Below are 27,939 nucleotides of genomic sequence, written 5' to 3'. Positions count from 1 at the left end.
ATCTTTCCCCTGAGCTCCAGAGTGATTTATCGAACTGCTTAGCCAATATTTTTTGGGATGTTTTTAGGTTCCTCAAACTTAATGTATTCAAAACAATTTTTTGAGCTTGAACATCAAATCCTGCACCATCCCAAGAGTTCCTCTCCACCAAGTTACACAAGCCAAATACTGAGAAGTCTCCAACTTCTCCCCTGTCCCTGTATCCTAATTAGTAAGTCCTGATGGCTGTCCCTTTAGAGCCAGCCACTTTTCCCCATCTGCAACATATCATTACATTACCCCAGTAAAAATCACCACACTCTGTTGTCTGAACTGCTGCGATACATACCAAACAAGTCCCTGCTTCTACTACACCCCTTTTTAGTCTATTCACTCAGTAGCCAAAACAAAGTTTTAAAATGTTGTCAGGTCATGTAACTATCCTCGAAACTTCCAACAGCTCCTCATTGACATTTAAAATGCACACCCCTCTGTGGAGGAATGGGAGAAGAGGTGAGGGGATTAAGAAGTACAAATAGGTAGTTACGGAATAGCCATGGGGATGTAAAGTACAGTACAGGAAATGGAGTAGCCAAAGACTTATATGCATGACCCACGAACATGAACAATGGTGTGGGGATTGCCTGAGCGAGTGGGAGGGTACTGGGTAGAGGGGAGCAAAGGGGGAAAAACTGGGACAACTATAATAACATAATCAATAGAATATAATTAAAAAATAAAATGCATACCCCTCACCCCAGTCTTCAAGGCTCCATATGATCTGGCTCCTATCACTCTCCCTTACTCTGTTTCATCTATAAACTGATCATCTTGCTGTTCCATGAACAACCACACTTTCACTTGCCTCTACCTGGAATGCTCTTTCCCCAAATGTATACATGGCTGGCCCCTTCTTGGACTGGTACTCAAGAGTACTGCTTTAATGTCATTTCCTCTTAAAGAGGACTCTTCTGACCACCTACTTGAAAGAGTACCCCCTCATCCCGATCACTCTCTCTCCTTTTACCCTAGTTTTCTCCATAACACTTACCATTACCTGGCATTACATATTTATTTCTCATCTTTTTCACTATACTGTAAGACCCAAGAAGGCAGGCGCCTAGAACAATGTTGTGCACATATACTGTTGGAGAAAGGTAGGGATAGGAGAGGGGAGAATGAATTGCTCATGGAATTGTAAACTAGTATAATCCTTTTAGTAAGAAAAAACATATTAAAAGCCACAAAAATATATCTACTGCAGAATGGCTAGTAAACTTGACTGAATATTTTCAGACAGACTGTTTTAATTCTTTCCTACATGCTTCAGCACAGTCTGAGGCTTGATCTCTCCAGTCCCTAACTGCAAGGTTTCAGAAAAGGATCAACTCATCACTTATTCCTCTCCCCCCAGGTTGCCATAGCAGGAGAAACATATTGCTCATTGTCTGATTTCTTCCAAATATATACGCAAAATAATGGTAGTATAATTACCACTGGTTCAAATGCTTTTTGCTACATTCAGGGAACAACTTCTAATACAGCAAACTGTACATATGGCTAGGAAGATTATAGTTGATTCAAGGTACATATTAAGCCAAAATATACTTTTGCTATTTAAATGTTAACCATCTTGCTGCTTTAGGATAACCCTCACATTCTCCTTCTTTCTAAAGGAGAGAAAATCAAGGTAATACCTTATAAGAAAATTCCCAATACACAGACTAAAATTTCGTTTCTTCTTTTCCTCAAACAGCACTTTAATAAATATATACAAGAGTCTTAGATTAAACTACTCCTGATAATTTATCCTCACAAAGTTAACTAAATGTTAATGAAGCAAAATCTGTATCTGCTTATAGCCACTAATGTGTGCTAAAAGCAAGATTAATAATAGCAAAACAGAGATAAGTAATAAGGGCTTATTTATTGTTATTCTTTAGATGTATACTGGTAGCATTTAGAACTATTTGTCTGGCTCACAAGGGGCCCTTTTTACTCAATATAATGCTCACTTCTCCTGATGACAACTAGCCAAACCACTAGTGGATATCAGACTTGAGCACTGCCAGGTCCTTCCCAAGAAGTCTGAAATTGGAGCTAACATAGGCAGACAGCATCTCTCAGGCTGCCTCTGTCCCTCCCTTCACACTCCTCTCTCTCTGAGCAGGTCGATCCTGTAAGGTGTTGACTGGGGTACTGACTGGAGAACTGAGGAAGATGGTGTGCGGAGAGACAGAGTAATGAGGCAGATGCACAGAGAAAAGCAGAGATGACTAACGGAAACCAAATACTGCCTCAAGTCCTGGGAGAGTTCAAGTTCCTGGACCCAGATCTTTCTGGGAGCCTGCTCAATTCTGACTCTTGAATTCCTTGAAACATCCCTGTATTTTTATAATAAATTCCCTTTTGGTTTCAGGTAACCTACAATCAAAGGTTCCAACATCATAATCCCTGTATGCTGTAGTATTTATTTCCTGGCATAATCCTTCACCATTAACTGGAAACAAATCCACTGGTACAGGGTGACAATAAGGATGTAACTTCAAAGAAAGTAGATCTAGAAATGACAGTTTCAAACAACAGCAAAATGGAGTAACTTCTCCAAAACACCCGAGGTCTAACGTAACATCAGGAATGTCATGGAGGATAGCAAAGTTCTTCTGAACAGCATCTGAGTATACACATTTCCCTGAGTAAATCCAAAAGAAAAATATTGAACCAACCAAAGGAAACAATAAGGGCAAGAAACTCTCCAGCAAGTACTAAAACAAATTTATTACAGTACCCAATAAAGGAGCAGGGTGGGAAACTTGCTGGAGATAGCAATTGTGCAGACGTTGAGGAGGAGCAACTTAGTGGCAATTTATAAGAACTCTACCATGCCCGTTAGCGTACTGCCTTCAGTAGCACTAAAGCTGACTATCTCATTCTTTGCATAAACAAAAACAATTATGAATTAATGCCAGTAAACTAAATTTGATTAATCTGAGTGGTAAAAAAAAAAAAAAAAAGACCTGTAGGAAAAAAGTACAACTCAGTTTAAAAATACATTAAAAAATTTACAGATACTTACATTTTTTGCCATCATGTCAAATTGTATTCAATTTAAAATTCTGTAAAGCCATTAAAAAAAGAAAATAAAAAATTCTGTCTTCAATAATTCTTTAAAAATACATCCTGTTAAAGAAGGAAAAAAAGAGGGAACAGTAATGTAATAATAATAATAGGAAATATATTTATGACATATATATTATGTGACATACATTGTTCTCTAAGTGAATTATCTAAATTAATCCTCACAACAAAACTATAAGATATGTACCATTTTAATCCTCATTTTCCAGATAAAAATTGGGGTTTAGAGAGGTTAAATATTTTTACCAAATCAACTCAGCTAACTCAGCTAACAAGTGATAAAGCCTGGGCTTTGAAATATTATATTATATTATGCTAAACAAGGAAACAAGAAACAGACTGACAGTGCCCAGAGGGAAGGGGTGAGGGGAAAAAGGGGGTGAAAGAAAGGGAACTAATATAAAGGACCCATGGACATGGACAACATTGGGGGTGGGGGTGGGGATGGGCGGGACAAAGGAGAGCAATGGGAGGAAAATGGGACAACTGTAATAAAACAATAAAAAAAAGAAGGAAGAAAGGAAGGAAGAAAAAAAAGAAAAGAAAAGAAAGAAAGAAAGAAAGAAAGAAAGAAAGAAAGAAAGAAAAAGAGAGAGAAGAAAAGAAGAAAGAAATATTATATTATGCTGCTTTAGATAACCCATTGAAAGAGACATCAGGGCTTCTTGGAGAAACAGCCAGTTCCAGGGCTGGGGCAGTAAATGTGCAAAATAAACCTAGAACATGTTATTGTACCTAAAATAAGGAAGGGAGGGCTCAAAAAATGATATGCCAATGAGCATAAACAGGGTGGGGCAAAAGTAGGTTTACAGTTTTGAGTACACAAAATACAGTTTATTCTTGTATTATTTATTATTGTATTTTCCATACAAACAACTGTAAACCTAATTTTGCCCCTCAGTGTATAAAGGAATGATGTAGAGAACCCCCAATTTGTGGTTTTCTACAAAGAATTAAGCAAGAATCATTGATAGATACTAAAACTAGTGGATGAGAATTGATGAGAAAAATTATATTCACATACTCTTGAAATATCTCCTCACAAAATACATACTAATTCAAATTTCACAGTAAAGAAACCTGACAAACACCATTTCAACTTTCAATCAAAGTGATGAGAGCTACCAAATGATCACCAGCAATGAGACAAGTCAACATCTGCATCTCCTCCCTCAAGTGCACTGAGATGGATGTAATATCATTTCTGAGGTTTTCTGCCCAAAATGCATAATCTTAATCTAATTATAAGAAAATATCAGAGAAACTTAAATTGAGAAACATTCTTTAAAATAACGGACTGAGTTCTTCTAAAATGTTGGTGTCATTAGACAAAAGAAGCCTGAAAAACACTCCAAATTTTAGAAGAGTAAAGTTACATGAAAAGTAAATTCAACCCATGATCCTAGACTGGCCTCTAGAACAGAAAAATAACTGCTATAAAGAACATTATCGGGGCAATTGGAGAATTTGCAATATGGTCCACAGACTGTATAACAGTTTTGTTGTAATGTTACATTTCCAGCTTTTGATCACAGACAGGACAAGGACCTCAAGGTGTGGGGGATTCTTATTAAAAGTTATTCTTGTTAAATGTTAAAATGTAGCACAGTATTCTGCAGAAGCAGCTGTAAACAAGATGAACTTGACAGGAACTCAACTGGATAAAGTAGCCAACAGCAAAGAGGAAATCAAGGTGTATAAGTAATGGCTAAGCCTCTCTTTGAGGAAACAGAGCTTTGGATGTGAATCCCAACTCTTCTTGCTCCAAGTAAATAAACAACCTTGCAACAACCATGTCTCATTCTTGAATAGAACACCCCAAGCAGTGAACCCCTTGAGTTCAGTGACAGTAGTTACCAACTTTTTCAAGTGAGTGTCCTGTCCTTAGAAAAATACACCAAAATATTTAGGAGTGAAGGAGTGTATGATAGCAGCAACTTACTTTCAAATGATGAAAAAAATATGTATAATTTACACATATATAATGGGAATGATAAAGCATATGTGGTGAAATGCTGACAATTGGTAAATCTGAAAAGGGTATTCAGGAATTCATTGCCCTATTTTTACAGCTTTTCTCTTATTTTAAAATTATTTCAAAATTAAAACATTAATAAGACATTTGAGGATAAAGTTGATTTTTGCTTTCTGACTGTAGCTGCAGATTTGTTTACAATGTCTATCATGACTTTATATGAAAATCAAGTTTCTACAGTGGAATTGCTTTTACTTTCACCAATTATTTAATATTTCCTCTTCAGTATTATAAGTATGAAACAAATAATAAAGCACAAGTTCCTGAGATCTCATTCACCAAATTATTTGACATATTAAAACTAGGAATTTAAGGCTAAAATATAAGTACTTCATTTTGAAAATTACTATTTTAACAAGCTTAATATATCTACATAGAACTCTGTACCTGAGATCATATTTATAAATTTTGTCCACATACAAAATTCCAAATGATTTAGTAACAAATTTCAAAGAGGCAATATTATCCAGTTTATGGTCTCTAACCACAATCTTAAGAATCAGCCATTTTTCTAAAAAGTTAGAAGTCAGATATTTAGAAAATAAAAATATATTATTATTCAAACAACCCACGAATTAAAGAAGGAAATTTGAAATATTTAGAACTGAAGGACAATAAAAATAAGAAAACCTGTAAAGTATAGGTGAAATAGTAACTTAGAAGTAAATTTATATTTCTTTTCATTCATTAAGAACCAACTTAAAAGCTTAAAAAGATCAGTGGGAACTCAAAAGAAGGAATAAAAACAAGAACTAATGAAATGGAAAAAAATCAAAATAACACTGACTCTAAGTGTCTTGCTTAAACCACCCCATCTGATAAATAAAGCAGCACTGTTAGCAGAGTGGAAAGTGCATGGATTTTTTTTTTTTTTTTAACTTAGGCTCAGTCTCAGCTTGAAACTTATTAGCTGTGTGACCCTGACCAAGCAACTTAACCTCCAAGAACTTCAGTGTTCTCTCTTGAAAAAAAGATATACTGTGTTTTCCAGGGTTATGTTAGGAGTAAATTAGATACAATTGAAGTGAAAATAATAAAATCTACCAAGTCAATGTGCCAAATGCCCTCCAGTTTATACATAAACACTGAACACTCCTAACCACACACACACAAAAAATCGATTTAAATATTTTTAATATTACTTTATGAATGACTTAAATGTATTTATAACGAAGACAATAAGGCCTTTTTCATCCAAAGTATCTGTTATATTTTAGAAACTTGCTACACCTACCTAAGGCGGATACTGTTGCCTAACCAATATCATCTTTTCTTTTTCTTCAATGAGTTTACCCTGTCTTCTATTCTTTTATTATACTCTTTTTTAAAAAGATTTTATTTATTTACTTTTAGAGAGAGGGGAAGGGAGGGAGAAAGAGAGGGAGAGAAACATAAATGTGTGAGAGATACATGCCCCCATCTTGGGACCTGGCCCACAACCCAAGCATGTGCCCTGACTGGGATTGGAACCAGCAACCTTTCGATTTGCCAGCCAGCACCGAATCCACTAGTCAGGGCTGGCTAGTCTTCTTTGCCTTCTCCCTATTTCTTCATGTACAGAGTATTGTTGTAATGGCAACAGCAGCTTGTCTCCATGCATCTGCTTCATTACTATATTTAGTATTCAATCTTGTATTATATTTCCTAAGGATTGTGTTATTGAGTGACACTGTGCTACTCTCGTAAATAAAAGATATTAATGGAGTGTTACTACTTCAACACACTATAGCGACGGGCCACCAATAAAAATACTGCTCAGCCACATTAATGAGCTTGCCAAAAATAAATGTTTAGTATTTCCTTTGTATCTTCTTTCCAGAGCGAGCACATATTGGAACCTCTAAATGTTACCTAAATGACAAATGTTTGAAAGAGCGGAAGTGTATGAGTTTCTTAAGCAAATTTACCTTAATGTCTCTTTGCTTCAATTTCTTCATCTGCAATTAAATTAAATTAAATGAGTCAAGGCATGAAAAATCACTAAGATACTGCCTAGCATAAGGTTAGCAGTCAACCAATGTTAGTGAAAAAAGCAGTTTGCTGTTTCTCATGACAAATTAATACATAATTCACACATAGTGCAAGTGAAAAATACCACAACACAAATCCAATTTAAAACAGAAAAAGTTTTTAATTGTGGTTGAGAAAAACTCTTCTAAAAATGACAAGATTAGGTAGTAAGTTCATTCATTAATTTATTTATTCATCCAGCAAACACTGAACGCCCACTATGCATAAGGCACTAATGCAGGCACTGGAGATATCCTAGTAAATAAGAGAAACAGCATAAACTTTCAAATGTAATTTAAATTAACAGTGAGATAAATATTACAAAAGGAAATGGGATTGTGACAGAGATGTGTTTCATTCAATTAACAATAAAGAAGTATGCTGTACTGGCTTTGAGTAAGAGTTTATGACCCTTTAAAAATATATAGTTCTGAAATATATATACATATTTCTGAATATCTGTAAAACTTTTGTCTTTCTTTTACACTATCCTTGAGCTACAAATTATTTGAAATATATGACTTAAATTAAGTGTCTAGAAAGTAAATAAACATGGCACCAAATGTTTCAAGAAATTGCCATCTCTGACAGTACTGGTGAATCCCAAAGATAAACGGACCATGTGCTCTGATACATTATGTTTTACACAGGCTCAACAATTGCACACTTCTTCCTGTCACCGAATTTTCTGTTGGTTAAAAAAAGTAAATCAGATTTCTTCTTCCACCTTCATGAACACATTATGTCAAGCTCAAAGAGTCAATCTTTGTGACCTCACCATCTGCCATGATCTCTTGTCAGTTTCAGACAATGTAACTCCCACAGATGGCCTCAAAATGCAAGCCCTTTTCCTTTCTATACACAAGTTAGGAGCTCTGGCCACAAGCCTTTTAAAAATGGTACAACTGTAATCAAAATACAAGGAAGGAAACAGCAAATACAATTATAAAAAAATTTTTAGAACTAACCACTTGAATCAAGGTGGGTAGACTTTCTAACACTGCTGAAGAAAAATGCTAATAAAAATTAATTTTCGGCAAAGGCTGTGTAATTTTTATTTCATTTTTAAATTATATTTTATGATTGTGCTATTACAGTTGTCCCAGTTTTTCCCTCTTTGACTCCCTCCATCCAGCACCTCCTACAGGCAATCCCCACACAACTGTTCATGCTCCTAGGTTATGTATGTAAGTTCTTTGGCTACACCATTTCCTATACTGTGCTTTACATCCCCATGGCTATTCTGTAACTGCCTATTTGTACTTTTTTTTTTTAAGTATATTTTATTGCTTATGTTGTTACAGTAGTCCCAATTTTTTTCCCCTTTGCTCCTCTCCGCCCAGTAACCCCCTTCCCTCCAGCAATCCCACCCCACTTAGTTCATGTCCATGGGTCGTGCATATAAGTTCTTTGGCTTCTCCCTTTCCTATATTATTGTTAACTTCCCCCTGTCTGTTATGTACCAACCAATTATGCTTCTTAATCCCTGCACCATTTCCCCATTTATCCCACTTCCCCCTCTGCTGGTAACCCTCTAAATGATCTCCATACCTATGATTCTGTTCCTTATCTGGTTTGCTTAGTTGGATTTTGTTTTTATTTCTTAGATTCAGTTGTTGATAGTTGTGAGTTTGTTGTCATTTTAATGTTCATAGCTTTGATCTTCTTTTTCTTAAAGAAGTTCCTTTAACATCTCATATAATAATGGCTTGGTGATGATGAACTCCTTTAGCTTTACCTTGTCTGGGAAGCACTTTATCTGCCCTTGGATTTTAAATGATAGCTTTGCTGGATAGAGTAATCTAAGTTGTAGGTCCTTGTTTTTCAACACTTAGAATACTTCTTGCCAGTCCCTTCTTGGCTGCAAAGTTTCTTTTGAGAAATCAGCTGATGGTCTTATAGGCATCCCTTTGTAGGTAACTACCTGCTTTTCTCTTGCTGCTTTTAAGATTCTCTCTTTATCTTTCACCTTTGGCATTTTAATGATAACGTGTTTTGGTGTGTTCCTCTTTGGGTCTAGCTTGTTTGGGACTCTGCGCTTCCTGGGATCGCATGTCTATTTTCTTTTGCCAAATCTGGGAAACTTTCCTTCATTATTTTTTCACATAAATTTCAATTTCTTGCTCTTCCTCTTCTCCTTCTGGCACCCCTATGGATTGGATGTTGGCACGTTTAAAGTTGTGCCAGAGGTTCCTAAGCCTCTCCTCATTTTTTTCAAATCTTGTTTCCTCATTTTGTACCGGTTGACTGTTTTTTTCTTCCTTATGTTCCAAATGATTGATTTGAATCCTGGTTTCCTTCCCTTCACCATTGGTTTCATGTGGGTTTTCCTTCGTTTCATTTAGCAGAGCCTTGATTTCTTCCCTTATGTGTTTGCCATATTTAAGTACATCTGTCAAGCCTGTGAGCCTCTTTACCACCAGTGTTTTGAACTCTACATCTGTTAGGCTGGCTATCTCATTGTCGCTTAGTTCTCCCACTGGAACCTTGACCCGTTCCCTTTTTTGGGCCATACTTCTCTGTCTCCTTACCTTGACAGGCCCTTGTTTGTTTGCTTCTGTATCCTAGGAAGAGCTGTCACACCTGTTATGTTGCAAGGGGTGGCACCTTAGGTATTTGTCAGTATGGGCAACCGGTTTTACCACGTTGTGGCGCTGTATGTGGGGGAGGGGTCTGAGAGGGAACACTGCCACTGGCTCAACACTCGCCCCTTTTCCAGGCACTTCTCCCACTTCCATATGGGACTGGCGCCTCTCTAGCTGTTGCCCTGGCCGTCGTTCCCAGAGTGGGTGGGTCTGCAGACGTTCTAGGACCGTGGGAGCCCTTTAAACAAATGGACTCTACTGAGAGATCAGCAGTTTCTTCCTCCGCACCAAGCCCCACTGGCTTGCACAGTCAGAAGCAATGAGGCTTTATTTTTCCTGGCGCTGGAACCGTGAGCTGTTTGGTCTGGTCTGGTGCTCGGAGTGGGCCCCAGGTGTCCCTCCCCATTTTTAAAAATGTGTGACTGCACTTTCCGTCGGCCTGCTGCTGCTGCCGCCACCACACTGTTTCCTCTCTGCCCTGGCTCCGCCCCTCCTACCTGTCTGGATGAGTATTTCTTCTTTATATCTTTGTTTGTTGGACTTCCATGCAGCTCAGTTTTCTGAAACTTCTGGTTGTCTCTAGTTTTGAGGTAGCTGTATTCTTTCTTAGTTGTGGAGGGAGACGCAGTGTGTCTGTGTAGGCCTCCATCTTGGCCGGAAGTCCCTATTTGTACTTCTTAATCCCCTCACCTCTTCACCCATTCCCCCACGTGCCCCTTCAATCTGGCAACCATCAAAATGCCCTCTATATCCATGTTTCTGTCTCTGTCCTGCTTGTTTGCTTAGTTGGCTTTTAGATTCATTTGTTGATAGACATGTTTATTGCCATTTTATTGTTCACAGTTTTGGTCTTCTCTTTCTTAAATAAGTCCCTTTAACATTTCATATAATAATGGCTTGGTGATGATGAACTCCTTTATATTTTTCTTGTCTGGGAAGCTCTTTATATGCTCTTCAATTCTAAGTGATAGCTTTCCTGGGTAGAGCAATCCTGGCTATAGGTCCCTGATTTTCATGGCTTTGAATATTTCATGCCAATTCCTTTTAGCCTGCAAATTTTCTTTTGAGAAATTAGCTGACATCTGTGGGAACTCCCCTGTAGGAAACTGCTCTTCTCTTGCTACTTTAAGAGTCTCTCTTTATTTTTAACCTTTGGAACTTTAATTATGATGTGTCTTGGTGTGGCCTCTCTACATCCATCTTGTTTGTGATTCTCTGTGCTTCCTGCACTTGCATGTCTACTTCCTTCACCAAATTAGGGAAATTTTCTTTCATTATTTTCTCAAATAGATTTCCAATTTCTTGCTCTTTCTCTTCTCCTTCTGGCAGCCCTATGATGAGAATGTTGGGATGTTTGAAATTGTCCCAGAGGCTGCTTACATTTTCTTACACTATTCTTTTTTCTTCTTGTGTTCTGATTGGTTGTTTTTTGCTTCCTTATGTTCCATGTCATTGATTTGATTCTTGGCTTCATCTGCTCTACTGTTGTTTCCCTGTATATTGTTATTTCAATTAGTGTATCTTTCACTTCTGACTGGATCTTTTTTATGTTGTTGAGGTCCTAAGTTCCTTGGGCATCCTTATAACCAGTGTTTCCAACTCTGCATCTGATAGATTACTTATCTCCATTTTGTTTAGTTTTTTTTTCTGGAGTTTTGATCTATTCTTTCATTTGGGCCATGTTTCTTTGGCAGTCTCCTTGTGTTGTTTCTATGTAGTAGTAGGTAAAGCTACTATGACTCCCTGTCTTGGTAGCATAGCCTAATGTAGTAGGTGCTCTGTAGGGTCCAGTGGCACAGCTTCCCCTATCACTCAAGCTTGGTACTCAAGGTGTGTCCTCTGTGTGAGCTGAGTACACTCTCCTCTTGTAGTTGAGCGTTGATTGCTGTTGGCAGGTCAATTGGAGGGATTCACCCACCACTGACTACCAACCTGCCTCCTCAGTGAAGAATCAGCTGTGCAGGGGCAGGGTGGTGGTGTTCTGTTGCAATATGTAGCTGTCCACTGGGTGCTCTGGTTCTGGGGTTTCCCAGATGGTGCAGGCCAAGGCCAGCACCCACCTGTGTTCTTCCCAGGGTCACCCTGCCTGAACTATGAAGCACTCTGAGATGGCTACTACTTGTGCTAGGCTTGGAGATTCTCAGGGAAAGCCAAGCTGTGAATCTAGGCTGGCTGCTGCTAGTATGGGGCCTGTGGCCACTTAGCAAGAAGTATGGGGGCTGGGGACCTCCTGAGGCCAGTAAGTTGGGTGGGATGAAGTCTCAGGGGATTTTCAGGGCAGGGCAAACATTGTTAGCCAGATTGATGGAGTCTCAGATATGGCACCTGCCTGCTGGCTCTGTGGTTCTGTGGAGAGAGGGCTCAGAAAAGGGACAATGGCCTCTGACCATCTTTCTGTCTGTGAGAAAGCTGTCCCCCAGCTCCTGCCTTGATGGCAGACACTTCAGTTCCTCCCTGTATGCCATTGGTGTCTCTCAAGCCACCACCCTGGTGCTGGAGCTCAGAGGAAGTAAGTCTGAGTAAGTTTGTGTGTGGGTTTTTTAAGGGGAACTGCTTGGGACTTCAGAAGTTTCTCCACTGACTCAATCTCTCCTGGTTTTTATAGCCAGAAATTATGGGGACTTATTTCCTGGCACTGGAATCCTGGGCTGGAGGGCCTGGTATGGGGCTGGGACTCTTCACTCCCAAGATATCCCTCCCAAATTTTTATCCATGACACATTGATGTGGGAGCAGCCCATCCTGTGTCTCTGCCCCTTCTATCAGTCTGGATGTATGTGGTTTCTTTAATTCCATAGCTGTCAGACTTCCATTCAACTCAATTTCTGATGGTTCTGAGTAATAGTTGTTCTATATTTTAGTTGTAATTTTGATGTGGTTGTACAAGGAGGCAAGCTGTGTTTTCCTATGTTGCCATCTTGACTGGAAGTCCAAAGGCAGTCTATTTAAATGGAAGACATTACTAATTTTAAATACATGTTTCAAAGTTTGGGAAATACACATATTTAGGCACTCTCCTACGTGTTTCACATGTATGATCTCACATAATTTGTACTAGAACTCTATCAGGTAGATATACTATTCACACTTTACAGGTGACAAACTGAGCTTTACAGATGAAGTAATCTGCCTAGTTAACCAACTGTGCAAATGGCAATAACAGAATAGCAACCTAGGAACTAGCAGACATGTTCTTATCTACTGTGCTAAATTATAAAATATATCTGACATGAGATATCATACATATATCCTCAAAATATAACAAAATATATAATTATTACAATAAACCCATATAAAAGAATAACATTATACCAAAAGAAGCCTTCAGAATTTCATATAGGACAACTCATATATCATTGGATAAGGTTTTAACCCTTTTTGTTCATTTTTAAATTAATTTCAGTATTAAATTGAAATTTTCTTTATTTTCTGAGTAGGTAGTAAACTTTCTCACTTTTTTTCACAGCTTCACAGGACACGGGAGCCCTTTTTGTCATTATACCATAATTTATTGAGCTAGTCCCTTACTGATGAACACTTAAAATTCCTGTTTCTAAACTGGTGACAGTATTACATTTTGATAACTCAATCCTTCATGTTTGATGTGGTGTCTGACTACCTTACCAGCTGTGTGTTGAACCACTTTCCCATATCCTTCTCTGATCTAGTTCCACTGGCTTCTGTCAGTTCCTCAAAAATATGCTCCTCCTGCCTCAGGGCCTTTGCACATGATTTTCCCTCTGCCTGGAACTTTCACAAGTGGGAGTGCTCCTTCAGATCTCAAATTACTTCTTCAGAGGTCTCTACTTAATGCTCTCCTACTTTCTCCTTTTATAGTACATACACATTGAGTTGTCATTACTTATTTATCTGTATAATTATCAGAATGTGGTCTATCTCTACCAACTAAAGTGTAAGGTCCATGAGGGCAGGAACCCTATCTACTGGGTTGATCAAAAAGTCCATTCAGTTTTTCCATAAAATAAAGACACATTTTTCACTTTCATCAATAACTTTATTGATTTGAATATTTTGAGTATGTTGGCTATTTCCTGTGTAGTATGATACAGACTGTTCTCAATTAGTGTCTCGATTTGATCACTATCAACTTCAATTGGTCTACCCAACCATGGAGCATTATACAGGGAGAAATCTGCAGCACGAAATTTTGCAAACCACTTTTGACACGTTTCATCAGGCATAGCACCTTCTCTATACATTGCACAAATCTTTTTCTACGTTTCAGTTGCATTTTTACCTTTCTTGAAATAAAAAAGCATAATATGCTGAAAATGTTGCGTATTTTCTTCCATCTTCAATATTAAAATGGCTACCCAAAAATTCACCAATTTTGCTAAGTTTTTAAAAAAATGCACACTGATATGACAGCTGTCACAATACAATCTAACAAAACTGTTTCCAATGAAATTAAAGACAACTAAGCGCTACTAGAGCTTATGTTAAAAACCAAATGAACTTTTTGGCCAACCCAATATTTGTTCACCATTATATATCCAGTGTCTGGCACTGTGGTTAGATTCAAATAAAATTCGTTTTTGGTTTGTTTTTAAAGAAAACTTTATTAAGTTAGTTATATATTCAATGTTATATTTGTTTTAATCCTTTAATAATGTATTATCATATTATCATACATATGATATGACTTGGCAGCAGAAAATGAAAAGAAACATAAACATTTAACACAGTCACACACCTGAAATATCACTAAGTTATATAGCAAAATTTTAAGTGTCACTTTCCAATCATGAACAAAGTGTTTAAGAACCAGCATTATATATGTGTTCATTAATTTTTTTAAGTTTTATGGAAAAAAGTTTTAAAAGGGTTAATTTAATTTTGCTATTTTTAAGGTAAAATAAATAGTAGGCAAGGGTAAAATTTTTAAAGCACTTCTTTTTTTTAAGATCTCGAATACTCTCTAAAAACACTTTTATGTAATAAAAGCTGCTCTTCCATGGAACCAATAACATTTTACACTTTTAAAAAAAGAATTGTTTTTATGTTCATTGCTCATTTTTTTTAATTGAAAAATAATTTCTCAAACTCTCTACAATGATAAAAACTGGTAAATACTACAAGCAATTAATGACGACTTAAAAATTTTTTTTTATTGATTCTAGAGAGAGGGGGAGGGAGAGAGGAAGAGAGGGAGAGAAACACTGATGGGAGAGAGAAATATCAGATCAGTTGCTTCTTGTACTCACCCCAACTGGGGACCGAACTCACAACCTAGGCAAGTACCCTGACCAGGAATTGAACGAGCATGCTTTCCGTGTGCAGGACAACACCCAACCCACTGAACTACATTGGCCAGCGCTAATGACAACTTTGAACAGTCTTCTACATAAGAGCAGTGACATAATAAATCATGTTGTCTGAGCACTATCATTTGTTCCCTTACTCAATACTTACTGCCTACTGCATGTCAGACACTAAGCTGAGCATTAAAGGTACAGTGAGAAAAAAATGACAATCCCTGTTTCCCTAAGAAGGCAGGTATTAGGCCTCCACTGCCATCTTTGGCTGCTTGGTGGTAGGGAGGCTCGTGCAAACAGCGGTACAGCAAGCAATAGAAGATAAACTTGTTTTTGACTTTCCTGATCATGAATTATCAACCATGATGTGGTTTTTATCCAGGGAACAATCCCATTTTCTGCAGGAAGAGGAGAATCTGTCTACTTGTCCTATCCTAATGGAAATGGAATGCCAATACGGCAACTCCTCGAATTTGTCACCAATAGGAAAGCAAGTGCTGTCTTCAAAATTTCAGGTGTTACATCTGGAGAAGGAAGCCAACCCCCTTTTGGAGCCATGAATATTGTCCGAACTCCATCTGTTGCTCAGATTGGAGTTTCAGTGGAATTACTGAGCCTAGCTCAGAGACTCTGGTAGGTAATGCTGCTGTATCCTCAGTTGACTCATTCACTCAGTTCACACAAAAGATGTTGGGCAGCTTCTACAGTTTTGCATCATCATTTGCTATTTCTCGGGCCCAGGTGACACCAAGTCCATATGAAATGTTCATTCTAATTTAAATAAAATAATTTTAATAGATTCTGAAATTTGTCATGTTTTGAAGATACATGACTCCATTTAAAAACGAAGTCAAAACGAACATGAAATCTAAGTTTTAAAAGCCTTAGTGACTGTGAAGCTTAATTAAAATCTTAATTAAAAATTAAAAACATGAAAAAATGAAAATATGCCCTGGCTGCTGTGGCTCAGTGGACTGAGCGTCGGCCTGTGAACCAAGTGTCACTGGTTCGATTCCCAGTCAGGGCACATGACTAGGCTGCATGCCAGGTTCCCAGTTGGGGGCACGTGAGAGGCAACCGCACATTGATGTTTCTCTCCCTCTTTTCTCCTTTCCTCTCTCTAAAAACAGATAAATAAAATTAAATTAAATTAAATTAAAATAAAATAAAATAAAGCAACCTGTTAAAAAATAAATTAATTAATATTTTTAAAAAATGAAAATATGTTCCTCGTCAATTACTTTTTCCCCTTAAGCTTAAAATACTATTCAGAGGCAAAACATTTTATTTTGGCTATGATTCGTTTTTTTTTTACTTAAAAATAAAGCATTATCACAAACAAAAAAAGAAGGCAGGCATTAAACAATGAATTTCAAAAGTAACTACTTAATGACAATTACTATATATCCTATTACAGAGACAAAAAAAGATGCAAAAGAAGTATGAAACATAATAGACTGAGACTCAGGTGATTTTAAAGACTTCTCTGAGGAAGTAAAGTCTGAGCTGAGCTCAACAGATAAGTAAACCACTGACAAAGAGAGAGAGGTACATCACAGCCAGAGGGAGCAGCCAGCACAGGGTTAGGAAAAAAAGCATATGGGAAATTTCAGGAAATGAAGGAAGATCTATGTACCTGAAAAGAAAGGGCAAGAGGAGGTGCTTCTAAGAGATGAGGCTGGAAGCCAGGTCAAGCAGAATATTACTTTTTCCTAAAATCAGATCGGTAGGGAAGCCTTGGATAAATTTTAAGTGGAGAGCTAAACATCTGAATTAAAGAAAGACTAAATTATGTTCACTAAGATTAAGTAAAAATTATTTGCATTCTAATTCTTTAAAAGCCAAAATTATCAGCTATATTCTTCAATTCTTTAGTAATTCAACACTCATTCATTTCTTAATTACATCAGATAAGTTTAAATTTACTATCTATCATCCATTTACCTAAAAACAACCTTAATCTATTGCAACAACATTCAAAAGCTCAGAAATAAGCAAAAAACAAACAAAAACTTTCCTAGCTCTTAAATTAGCTTTCACAAAACTCATACACTAGTCAGTAACAAGTCTTCAGGCCTTCCTTCATCTCAATGATTTTATTTAACATAAATTCTTACTAAATTTACTTATCTTGATTTTCAGACATGAATCCAATTAAACTCAGTACAAAGGGAGCAAATGGGCCTGGCATTGTTATAAATGAGTACATTGATAACTGTCAGCTTTATACTAAAGTAAAATTAGACCTAGAATTATATTTCACCAAGTAAATCCACTGAAGTAGAATTCTTCCCTCATTCCCTGGCAAAACTGGATTAGTAACATTTTCCTATATATGCTTCCATAATAAAACCTTAGGAATACTTTTGTTTCAAATATTTTCATACATTATAACATTTATTATTTGTTCTTAATTGTTGAAAACAAAAGTCTGAGAAAACTTATTTCTGTTCTGTCCAAAGAAGCAACATTAGAATCTAAGAGATCACCCAAATTTAGAACAAAAATTACATTTCATGATCCTGCCAAGAACCTAACAAAAGGCTCTTTCATCAAACAGTACAAGACAAATTTTAAACCATTCATTGACTTTTGCACAATGACTCTGAATTACATCACTTGTTGCATATATGCTCTTTAGCAAAATTTCATTCCCAAATAAATGTAGCTTTAGATTAGAACTACAAATGTTAAGATTTATCCTCACTTGATCCCTCACAAGAGGCTAAATGAGTTTCTAAAATATCAATTGGGTGTTAATATAAATTTACAGGAAAAGTACTATACAAAGAACTATGCAAGCATAAAACATTCAATTTATCTAAGAGTCCAAGATAAAAATGAAACAATCAAAAAGAAGCAATCTGTGAAGAAAATAGCATAATTTCTAATTCTCACTTAGAATACCACTGTAATTATATATTACCTAATCCATATCAAATGAAAATGAAACCAAATGAAATAATTTTATAATCAGCATCACTATAAGAGCCATTTACTGTAGATAATTCCCAAAATAACCCTCCATTTTACAGGAAGGAAAATTGAATCAGAGAGCTTAAATAACTTACCCAAGGTTATATAGAACTGAAATTTACAATAAAGTTTAGGTAAATGAGATGTTACTATATACATGTTCCACATCATAAAAAGATGAGTTCCAAGCTGTTTTCATTTAAAGCAATTTAAGGTTTTTAAATCATTATATTAAAGGAAGTTTTTATTACTTGTAAACGCTGAACAATAAAAATTATTATATGTATACTTCAAAATTATCTTAGCCCTACTGGTATGGCTCAGTTGGTTCAGTGGCATCCTGCAAAGCAAAAGGTCCCTGGTTTGATTCCTGGTCAGGGCACATGCCTAACATTGCAGGACTGGTCCCCAGTTGGGGTGTGTGGGAGAGGCAACCAATTAATGTCTCTCTCATATCGATATTTCCCTCACTCTCTTTCTCCCCCTCTTCCCCTCTCTCTAAAAATAAATAAAAAAAATCTTTTTAAAAAATAAAATAAAATTATCTTAAAAAGACTTCTGGAAAACTGGTAGAGTATGAGAACACTGTCTTATTTGCATGAACACCCTACCTATTTAAATAAAAAGTTAAAAGATAGCTCTTTTAAATTTATTTGTTAATATATTAACATCTGCAAATTATTTATTTATTTATTTATTTATTTATTTATTTATTTATGTTTAAGGATTTTATTTATTTTTAGAGAGGGGAAGGGAGGCAGAAAGAACAGGAGGGAAACATCAATGTGTGGTTGCCTTTTGCATGCCCCCAACTGGCGACCCAGGCATGTGCCCTAACTGGGAATTGAACTGGCAACCCCTTGGTTCGCAGGCCAGTGCTCAGTCCACTGAGCCACACCGGCCAGGGCTATTTTTATTTATTTTTAAATAAACTTTTTAAAAAGACAGGCAAGCCAGAAGTGCAGAAGTGCACAATGAAATGTCATCCTGCTACTTCCCACCTACACCAGTTATACCTCTGCATGGACAGTCACAGTGCTTGTGTTTCTTATGCATCAGCCCCAGGTTTCTTTGAGCACATACAAGTAATACTAAAACATTCTCATTTTCTCTTTTAAAAAGCTGAACATTTAGTTCTGTGTCTTGCTTTTTTATACTTAACAACACAGCATCGAGATCTTGCCAAATTAGTACAAAGAGAATATCTTTATTCCCCTTTACAGCTGCCCAATATTCTGTTCCATGACTATAACATTATTTAACCAGCTCCTCTTATTAGAATTTGGGTTTCCAATCTTGTGCTATTATAAACAATGTTATGGTGAATACCCTTGTGCACATGTAATTGTGCATGTGAAATTCTTTAATCTAATGATATATGCATTTTTAGAAACATTGCTACATTGTCCCCTATAGCTGTTGAGGAAATTAGCACTCCAACCATCATACATAAAAGTAACCATTTCTCCACAGCCCCCCCAGTACAATAAGTAAGCTTCTTAGAGTGTTTATTCACTATGTTTTTAAAGTGGCATTTGCCTGTGATTTTATCTTGTTCTTTTTCAGAGTTTGACTATTATTACTTGCATACTTTTTCATGTGACCTTTGCAATATGCACCTCCAATTCCAGGAAAACAAAAAACAAAAACAAAACAAAACTCCTGTCGGTGATTTTCTTGGATCATATCAGTCTTCCTTAAATTAACTTAATTTATAAGTTTCACATCTTCAAAATGTTGAGTTTTCTTATCTAAGAAGAGAGTATATGTTTTCATTTATTCAAATTTACTTCTATGTCCTTCAGAGGTATTTAAAATGTTGTCCTTATATAGGTGTTATGAGTTGAATTGTGTCCCTCAAAAAGACATGTTCAAGTCCTAAACCTGTGAATGTGACCTTATTAGGAAATAGGGTCTTTGCAGATATAATTGAGTTAAGGTGAGGCCATACTGAAATTAGGATGAGTCCTAACCCAGTATGACTGGTGTTCTTACTAGAAGAGAAAAGGTAAACACAAAGACACAAAGGGAAGACAGAGGAAGGCAGGGATTGGATTGTGCTGCCACAAATCAGGAAATGCCGGGGGTTACTCAAAGCTGAAAGAGGCAAGAAAGGGTCCTCCCCTGATGGCTTCAGAGGGAGATGGTCCTGCCAATATCTCGACTTTGGACTTCCAGTTTACAAAACAGTAAAAGAATAAATTTCTGTTGTTTTAAGCCACCCTATGTGTGGTACTTTGTTATGGCAGCCCTGGGAATATAGTGTAAAGGGTTTACACATGTCTTGGCACAGTTATTCCTAGGAATTTTTTTTCTAGTTTTGTGGATTTTTTAGCTGGTGGTTGTTCCTATTGTACATGAAATTCTCCAACATATCTTCCAAGCTGTTGGAATATAAGAAAGTTACAAATTTCTATTAATTAATCTTTTATCTCACCACATAACTACATTCTCTTACTGTGTACAATAGTTTTTCAGTTGATTCTTTAGGGTTTTTCAGGTATAAAATTATATTGAAATAGGGACTGTTGGACCTTTTGAGTCTGTATAACAATGGAGGTGGCCTGAGTACAAATTTCTCTCTCAGACTCCCCGAAGAGATATAAAATAAACAAGGAGTAAAAAACAAAACCCACACAGAATCCGTGCCTTCAACATTATTATTAGGAGACAGCAATCACAACAAACTTCAAATTATCATAAGTAGAGGGAAAAAAGAAATAAATTCCATAAGAAACCCCACTGCTTACCTTCTGCAAGCCTGTGGATGCAGAGAATGAGTGAACAGAGGCTAAAAAGACTCTATGAAAAAGAACAAAAAGATACACGGGACTTAGGAGAAGCACAGACAAAATCATGCCCAGAGAGAGAGTAAAACAATAAATGCAAAAGACACTGAACACAAGTTAGGACTAATAGTTCATAGCCCTAGTGATGTGAAAGCATCTAGAAACTGCTAGACCAGCTGCAGCAGCCTCCAAGAAAAAGTGCTTCTGGGGGAGAATCAGGTATGTATAGATAGGTATAGAGAAGAGATGAAGCAATAAATGGAAAGATAAAAAAGGAAAAGTAAAGCTCCCAAGGAAATAAAGTAAAAACAAGACCTACCAATCCTTCCTTTACCCCTCTCCCTCACCATCAATACCACAAATTCATAAAAGAAACTGAACAGAAGAAAGAATGACAGAAGAACTCTCAAATTAAGAAGTCTCTCCACAAAATGAACAGATAAGATGTAACAACAAAAGCAGACTATGCGGATACAGACGTACTGCACAAAGACAAAAAAAATACAAACCCAAGCATTTCTGTTGATGGTTTTCTCCCCCCAGACCAACCATGAAGTTGGAAGAAACTGTAACACACATCTCAAACTGAAATAGCCTCAAACAGCAATTTACAGATATGGAAAAACAAAAAATAAAAAACAAAACCTGAGTCAGAAATACAAAAACTAAGAACCAAGATCTCACCTAATACAGGAACCTAATGAACAAAACTAAAAAACAAGCAAAATAGAACCCACGGCATGGAAACCAGGAACAGACTGACAGTGACCAGAGGGGAGAGGGGAGGGGAGATGGGGGTGGGGGAGGGGGAAAGAAGGGGAAGGGTCTAGTCAAGGAACTAGCATAAATGACCCATGGACAAGGACAACAGGGTGGGGAATGACTGTGGGAGAGGGGGAGGTGGGCGGGACAGGGGAGAGAACAGGGAAAATTGGGACAACTGTAATAGAAAAACAATTTTTAAAAAAGGAAAGAAAAAAAAACTGGGGGAAGGAAGGGAGTACATGTTGTCACTGATATGTGCTATTTAGTAGGTCTGCGATGGTTGAATCTGTACTGAACATGTACAGACCTTTCTTTTGGGCCTTTTCCCCTAAACAATAAAGTTTAACAACTATTTACATACCAAAAACAAAACAAAAAACTAAGAACCAAAGTACACACAAAAAAATCAAACTGAGCTCCAGAAAGAAATAAAGGCAAAATTATACGTGAAATTAAAATTATAAGGCACACCGGGACAAGAGGCTTCAATAAAAACTTAATGGAGGGGAAGACACAACCATAGCCTGAGCAGCCACATTCCTGGTCTCTGGGAACCAAAGCCAATTTCTACAAACCAAGATCCCAGGCCTTTTCGGTGGGACGCTGCCAGCTCCGCCCGGAAGAGCACGTGCAGCAGTCGCCCAGTCCTAACTGTAGAGCAGGTTAGACTTTTCGTTGCAAGCCAGGTGGGCTGCCCAGAGACAAAGAGAAGGGCTGCTCCGGGGCAGCTCTCCGGCATCCTTAGCAGCCGCCCACCCCTCCTCCTTCACTGAGGGCTTTCGCACAGGATGCACGGCAGGCCAATTCGAAGTGGGTGGCCAGGGCTAGATAAAGCGCTCGGCGCGTGGGGCGGAGGCTGGTGCTAAGTGGCTGGAGGACCTGCCGCAGCCCAGGCAGGGGCGGCCTCCCGGCGGAACAGGCATGTGTGGGGCACACAAGTGGGAGACCCGAGAGGTACACAGGGCTCTTCCCACAGGTGAGTGCGTGCGGCACAGCGTCTGGCACGCAGCTTCCAGGATTCATTCCGCCGGGCGTCCCTGGGCGGCTTACTGACCTGCTGCTGGGCATGCAGGGCCGCACGAAGGCCACGGATAAGCAGCATCTATTGGACGCCAGGCCCGGAACCTGGTCTTACACGGGATCTCTGTGGCGGGATGGGGCGAGCAACCATCACTGTCACGCCCATAAGGGTCCTGGCAGTCACTGTGACCCCAAGAAGGAGCAGGCCTGTTGCCAGCTCTGTGTGGCCTTTGCCATCTGCCTGATGTTCATGACTGGGGAAATCATTGGTGGGTACCTAGCACGTAGCTTGCCAATCACACAGCGCATCTACTCACTGGCTATGCCAGCATGTTCATCAGCTGCTTCTTTCTCTGGGTGTCCTCCTGAGGACATGAACCTCACCTGACAGTGAACTGAGATCCTGGGAACGCTGCCCTCTGTGCTGTCCCTTTGGGTCATGGCTGGGTACTGGTGTACTTGGCAGTGGAGTGGGCAATCTCTGGGGACTATGACATTGAGGGGAGGGCCATGCTGATAATTGCGGGCTGTGCTGTGGCCCTGAACATCACAATGGGGTTGACTCTTCACCAGTGTGGCCACGGGCTTAGCCATGACACCAGCCAGCAGCAGGAGAATGCCAGAGTCCAAGCTGCTTTTATCCACATATTAGGAGACTAGCTGCAGATCTTGGGCACCCTGGTGGCGGCCTGTATTTTATACTTCAAGCCAGAGTACCCCATCTGCACCTTCCTCTCCTCCATCGTGGTCCTGGTGACAACCTCAACCATCCTGGGAGAGTGATCCTGGTACTAATGGAAGGGACCCTCTAGAGCATGGACTTCACAGCTGTTCAGGACCTGCTGCTGTCGGTGGAGGGGGGATGGCCGCCTTGCACAGCTTGCATACCTAGCCATTGACTGTGGCCCAGCCTGTGCTGTCTGTCCACATCGCTACTCCTCTGACCACAAATGCCAGGGCTGCACTGAAGGCAGCCAGTGCCTGCCTACAGGGAAAGTTCCACTTCCACACCATGACCATCCAGATCGAGGACTACTCTGAGGACATCAAGGACTGTCAGGCATGACACGGCCCCTCGGACAGGGGCCCTGGAGCATAGACAAGACCTGCAAATGGCGGGGCTGAGTGTCCCCCAGGCCCAGTCAGGACTCAGTTCACCTTGGCTGCATTATAAACCAGATCCCTTTCCTGATCTTAGCTCCATGTTCAGCTGTGGAGGAGCCTTGCCTACTGCAGGAATGAGGCTCTTTCCCTAACTCCCCCATCTGACTATAGTCAGCCCCAGGATGGGGATTCAACCAGTACAAAGCTAGTACAACCCACCTCCTCCTGCTCCTGGGTCAGTTCCCAGCAGGGCCGCCTTTGGGCCTAACCCTCAGCCAATGCTGTCTCACCACCAGCCTCAGGGGAAGGCAGTGAGAGCTGCTGGAAGGGAGCCTGGCCTTAGCATCCCTGACTACCTGCCTCATTTCCCTTTCTCAATCTGTCTAACCTTTGCCTTATGAATCTGTAAAGAAGCCTGGGGATAGAGCCCCCTCCTTCTGCCTCTAACAATGATCTGATTTAAGGAGGCCATGGCTAGTAAGCCAGGACTAGTGGAATAGGGAAACTGAGACAGTTAAATGGCTAAGCCCTTTACAACCATCTAGTAAATCATAAAACCCTATCTTCCCTAACCAAGGACTGCTTAAGAGTAAATGGTTTACACTTCTCCCCAACAAGAGGGTAAATAGTTTAAATCACCCTATTCAGGGAGATAGATCATAAAAATCCCATTAGTGCCATTTGTGCCAACCACACACAAGGACGGATGAAGTCAGAGGAATCAATCTCATTTTGGCGCATCAGCATAAAGCTGATGTTGATAAATATTCTACTGAGATCCTCCCCTAAACTCCCAGTCCTTAAAACCCTCAAGATGGCCCTGGCCAATGTGGCTCAGTTGGTTGGAGCATAGTACCATACACCAAAAGGTTGGGAGTTTGATTCCCGGTCAGGGCACATACCTATGTTGTAGGTTTGAGCCAATTGATGTTTCTCTCTCACACCAATGGTTCTCTCTCCTTTCCTCTCTCTCTAAAGTCAATAAACATACTTTTAAAAATTAAAAAACCAACAACAACAACAAAAAACCTTAAAGGATATTGAAGAAAAGCAGGAAAACAAAGAGAATTTAAATGAAATAAAGAAAAAAATCTGTATGTTGAAAAGGCCTACCAGATACTTAGGAAAATTGACCCAGAATGATAAGCTGACATATATCCTTGTGAGACTGTTGATAAAGAAAAAACAAAATACTGGAGCATTCCAGCAAGAAGATTAAATAATTTACAAAGGCAAGGGAATTACACAGCATCAGATTCCTCAAAAAGAACAATAAGCAAGACAAAGGTAGAGCAGAATTTTCAAGAAGCTTTAAAAACATAAGCCAAGGATGTAATATCCTGCCAAGCTGCACTTCAAGTTTCACACACATCAAAAAAAGTTTTGCTATCAGTTTTGCTGATGATTTTTTTTTTTGGGGGGGGGGGTACGTTGACACCAAAAACAAAGATGACAAAAGCAAAAATAAATAAGTGAGACTACATCAAACCAAAAACCTTCTGCATACTTCCTGATACACCAGGGTTGTGGGTTCAATCCCTAGTCAGGGCACATGCAAAAATCAACCGATGAATGCATAAATAAGTGGAATAACAAATCAATGTTTCTCGATCTCTTTCCCCGTCCCGCCCTCCTTACCCTTCCTCTCTCTCTAAAATCAATAAGTTTAAAAACAATTTTAAAGTGCATAGAAAAGGAAACTATAAATAAAATAAAAAGGCAACCCATTGAATGGGAGAAAATATTTGCAATTCATATATCTGATAAGGGGTTAATATCCAAAACATATTTTTAAAAACTCATATAACTGAGCAGCAAAACCCCCATAAACAATCCAATTAAAAAAGGTCAGAAAAACTGCATAGACATTTTTCCAAAGGCTGCATACAAATATATAACAGATATATGAAGAGGTGTTCAACATCAGTAATCATCAGGAAAATGCAAATCAAAACCACAATGAGATATCATCTCACACCTGTCAGAATGGCTGTCATCAAAAAGACAAGAGTAAAGGGAACCCTCATGCAGTGTTGGAGAGAATGTTAACCAGTGCAACCACTGTGGAAAACAGTATGAATTTTTCTCAAAAACTTAAAAATAGAGCTGCCATACTATTTAGCTATCCCACTTCTGGGACCAGATCTGAAAGAAACAAACTCACTATATCGAAAAAGATAGCTGTGCCCCCATGTTCACTGCAGCATTATTTACAATAACCAAGGCATGGAGAAACAACTTGAGTGTCCATTGAAGATGACTGGATAAAGAAAATGTCATATGTATATTCACACATATATGAAAGACCACAGGCCCAAAATGGCATCACCCATGCTAAAAGCCCATGACACCAAAAACAAGATTTAATACCTGATCTAATAGTCTAATAGCAGTTTCAACCTCTCACAAAAATGTAATTTTCAGCCCCTGGCTGCTGTGGCTCAGTGGATTGAGCGTCAGCCTGTGAGCCAAGTGTCGCTGGTTCGATTCCCAGTCAGGGCACATGACTAGGTTGCACGTCAGGTCCCCAGTTGAGTGCGCAACTGAGAGGCAACAACACAGTGATGTTTTTCTCCCTCTCTTTCTCCTTTCCCCTCTCTCTACAAATAAATAAATAAATAAATAAATAAATTTTTTACAAAATGTAATTTAATAAAGATACATTTAAAAATATATAATTTTCTTTTCCTTTTTATCTATTGGGGTGACACTGGTTAACAAAATTAGTTTTCAGGTGCCATTCTGTAACACTATCATCAACCAGTCTGGAATTTCCTGGTCAAGCACCAGTAAAGTAATCTGTCACATAGGCCCTCTCCATCCCCATAGAAAGAAGCAACCTGCATGATAAACATCCTTCCCATTCTCTTCTCTCCTCAAAAACTGTCCAGGCCCAAAAATAATCCTTTCTTATCTTTTGTTAAAAGGTCCTTTGCCCCACCCTTCTTCCTATAATACCTTCCATTTTGTACAATCCTTCAGAGCGCCCTTCTAGTTAGTTGCTAGATGGGATGCTGCCTGGATTCATGAATCACTGAATAGAGCCAACCAATCTTCTAATCTACTTGGTTGAATTTTTTAAAAAACAAATATGTTTAAAAACATACACACATATACAACACAACATAATATTATTCAGCCATAAAAAAGGAAATTCTGCCATTTCCAGTAGCATGGTGGACCTCGAGGGTATTATGCTAAATGAAATAAATCAGACAGAGAAAGACAAATACTACATGATATCACCTATATATGGAATCTAAAAACAACTAAACTGAGAAACAGCAAACAGATGGATGGATGCCATAGTGGGGATGGGGGCAGGGGGTGGCAGAACTGGGTGAAGGTAGTCAAAAGGTACAAACTTCCAATAATAAGGTAAGTTATGGAGATGTAATGTACATCATGGTGACTACGGTATTATATATATTATACATATTAAAGTTGCTAAGGGAGTTAATCTTAAAAGTTCTCATCACAGGACAAAGAATGTTTTTAACTATGTGAGGTAATGGATGTTTAATTGTGGTCATCGTTTCACAATATATACATGTATAAAGTCATTATGATGTATACCTTAAACTCATACAATGTTATATGTCAATTATACCAATAAAACTCGGGGGGGGGGGGAACCACTTTGAACATGGCAAAACTCAAAGGAATACTATGGGTGTGTGCCCTTTCTGAGGAATCTGTTACAGGATGAGCTTCATCCAACCAAAGTATGCCTGGGAAAATTCTGCAAGAGGACTGACGGCATTTTATATATTGAATTGTGGAGGTAAAACTAAAATGAGACTAGGGTCATGGAGTGAAGAACAATATGTAAACATTACATTTTCTCACAAAGTAGAAAGAATGCAACCAAAAACTGGGAGAAGAGAGAAAAGGAGGGAAGTAGAATAAGACCACTGATTGTTACATAGGTGAGAGTCAAAGGACACCATTTTTAAAAAGATTTTGCTTATTTATTTTTAATGGGGGGGGGGACAGAAACACCAATATGAGAGAGAAACATCAATCTCTTGTCTTGCCTACACGCCCCAAGACGGGACCAAACCCGCAAACCAGGCATGTAGCCTGATGGGAATCAAACTAGTGACCTTTTGCTTTACGGAACAATGCTCAACTAACTGAGCTGTATCAGTCAGGCAGGATACCACTTAAAACTGATAAAAAATTAAGTAAAAAAAAAAATGGTACCATTAGAATAAAAATATAAACCTTCCCAAATATCAGGAGATGCTTTAAAAAAAGCAA

The 27,939-nt window shown here is 38.5% G+C and overlaps 1 protein-coding gene and 2 pseudogenes across 3 annotated transcripts in view; 2 read left to right on the top strand and 1 right to left on the bottom strand.

Annotated features, from left to right (window-relative positions):
- Positions 1-27,939, bottom strand: part of TFDP2 (transcription factor Dp-2) — a 184,240-nt gene that overhangs the window by 123,344 nt on the left and 32,957 nt on the right. For all 3 annotated transcript variants that reach the window (XM_090284233.1, XM_090284231.1, XM_090284234.1), the window contains exon 2: positions 3,056-3,159. In XM_090284233.1, coding sequence (XP_090140359.1) covers positions 3,056-3,070 — 15 coding nt within the window. In that variant the 5' untranslated portion in view covers positions 3,071-3,159. The remainder of the gene's footprint in view (positions 1-3,055; positions 3,160-27,939) is intronic.
- LOC150005006 (protein Hikeshi pseudogene) lies at positions 11,960-15,802 on the top strand (annotated as a pseudogene).
- On the top strand, positions 22,619-23,671 carry LOC150005005 (proton-coupled zinc antiporter SLC30A2-like; annotated as a pseudogene).

This window comes from Furipterus horrens, unplaced genomic scaffold (genome assembly GCF_987537825.1).
Source record: "Furipterus horrens unplaced genomic scaffold, mFurHor1.1.pri manual_scaffold_7, whole genome shotgun sequence".
Taxonomy (NCBI): domain Eukaryota; kingdom Metazoa; phylum Chordata; class Mammalia; order Chiroptera; family Furipteridae; genus Furipterus; species Furipterus horrens.
This window is presented reverse-complemented; position numbering and strand designations above follow the sequence as displayed.